General features: G+C 39.8%; 1 protein-coding gene across 1 annotated transcript; it reads right to left on the bottom strand.

Moving 5' to 3' along the window:
- Positions 1–724: 724 nt before the first annotated feature.
- LOC132053973 (uncharacterized mitochondrial protein AtMg00810-like) lies at positions 725–1,262 on the bottom strand. Its single transcript, XM_059446060.1, has 2 exons — positions 1,040–1,262; positions 725–984 (listed from the first exon to the last, which is right to left on the bottom strand). The coding sequence occupies exons 1-2, from the start codon at positions 1,260–1,262 to the stop codon at positions 725–727; spliced, it is 483 nt and encodes a 160-aa protein (XP_059302043.1).
- Between the last annotated feature and the right edge of the window lie 724 nt (positions 1,263–1,986).

A 1,986-nucleotide genomic window follows, 5' to 3' on the forward strand; every position in this document is an offset into this window, starting at 1 on the left:
TGTAAGTTTGTTTGGCTTATAATGTTGTTACTTGAATGTGTAAACTTTGATGGATTTGGAGATAAATTTCATGTGGAAGGTTCAACTCGTGAGAGAGAAGAAAAGAAGGATTCTTATTCCATGATCAATAGATTTACAGAATGAATTATGCAATGTTAACTACTCCTATTTATATACTAGCTACTACACAACTACAATGTGATTTTAACTTATCTTCTAATCTATCTAACCGACTCAATGACAGTTGTTTATAGCTCACATGCATGCAACAGCCACTAACTTGTTGTAACTAACTCTATACACGTAGGCAACTAACTAGCTAGGTATACGTATGCATGTGTTGATCATGGATGGATCACTGGCATGGACTTGATCGGGCCGCAATATGGACTTGATCATTATCATCATGAGTTGATCATCATGGAACTCCTACACACTTCTCAATCTGCTTAACATCCCCCCTCAAGCTAGGAGTAATGAAGATGTTCTTCATTCCTAGCTTGGAAACAAGGTAAGAGTGCTGAATGTGAGTGAGACCTTTGGTGAGTAAGTCTGCTGGTTGCTCTTTAGTAGGTAAGTACAGTAGCTTAATGAGGCCAAGTTAGATTTTTTCACGAATAAAATGACAATCAATGTCAATATGTTTGGTGCGTTCGTAGGAACATCGGATTTTGCATCAATTCCAAAGAGTACTTTCTCTCGTGTACGAGTATGCATTTTTCGGTCACAAAAATATGAGAATAGGCAACTGCAATGACACTTCTAACTCCTTGAACAACCCAACTAGCCACACCATTTCAACCGGACCTATTAGTAAAGAAGCCGAGCTGACGATATCACTACGGCGAGAAAGTTTGATGGCTACGAGATACTGATTTTGCTTCTTGGATTTCCAAGAGATCAATGAATTTCCATAAGTCACAAGATAGCCAGTGATGGACTTTCTAGTATTGGCACAAGTACCCAAATCAGCATCACAATATCCTGTCAAGATCTCGAGCTCACCAAATGTGAACCGAAGACATAAGAATTCCTAGACCAGGTGAGTGTTTGATATACTTAACCACTCTAATAGCAGCCTCCATATGAGATCTTTTAGGAGCATGCATGAACTGACTCAGTGTCTGCACAGCAAAAGCAATATCAGGTCTGGCGATTGTCAAGTAGAGAAGTCTTCCAACTAATTGCTGATAGATAAGCGTGATCGGCTCTTGCAGCGATGGATTATAGTATGCCGCACGAGCAACAACAGGGTCACACATATCGGAAAATGTAGATCAAAATCATCGCAGGGGCAATCGACTGTAAACAAATATGGACTTGATTCAACTCAATAGAGCACCAAGCAACACCGTTTTGGTGCAAGAAAGCCCCATGTCAAACACAGGACCTATCAATTCCAAAGAGTACTTTAATCTCAAAAGGACCCCATGTGCATGAGTATTCCTGCATTATTTCTGGCAAACTCAATGCCCAAAAAATATCTAAGTTCCCCCAGGTCTTTGATCTTAAAGTTATCCTGCAGAATTTGCTTAGTATGCAAGATAAGTTGAGGATCATTATCCAAACATTTTTGTTAGGATCATCAACATATACAAGGACAACAATGTCCACTAGGACCAATCGAGACTTAGTAAATAGTGAATAGTCTGAGTGACTCCATGTCTAAACAAAGAATCAACTAATGCGTGAAAGTTTGATGTTCCATTGAAAACTATTACGGCCCCTTAAGTCCATATAGTGCCCCACTTAAGCGTAACTACAAACTTGTCCAAGAAATTTCCCCAAATGTGACGAGCGAAACCCTGAGAAATGGTCATATAAATCTCTTCATTGAGGTCACCTTACAAGAAAGCATTGAACACATCCCTTTGGTGGATAATCCACCCTCGAGCAGCTGCCAAAGAGATCACCACCCTAACAGTCACCATCTTCACAACAGGTGAGAAAGTTTCTTGGTAATCCAATCCCTCCTTTTAGTTGTAT

This window comes from Lycium ferocissimum, chromosome 4 (genome assembly GCF_029784015.1).
Source record: "Lycium ferocissimum isolate CSIRO_LF1 chromosome 4, AGI_CSIRO_Lferr_CH_V1, whole genome shotgun sequence".
Lineage (NCBI taxonomy): Eukaryota > Viridiplantae > Streptophyta > Magnoliopsida > Solanales > Solanaceae > Lycium > Lycium ferocissimum.

Excerpts from the sequence above, each read along its gene's own strand:
- LOC132053973 (XM_059446060.1), bottom strand. The coding sequence starts at position 1,262 with ATGTGTGACCCTGTTGTTGCTCGTGCGGCATACTATAATCCATCGCTG. Across the intron at positions 985-1,039 it reads GTATATCAAACACTCACCTG|GATATTGTGATGCTGATTTG; the intron begins GTCTAGGAATTC and ends AGATCTTGACAG.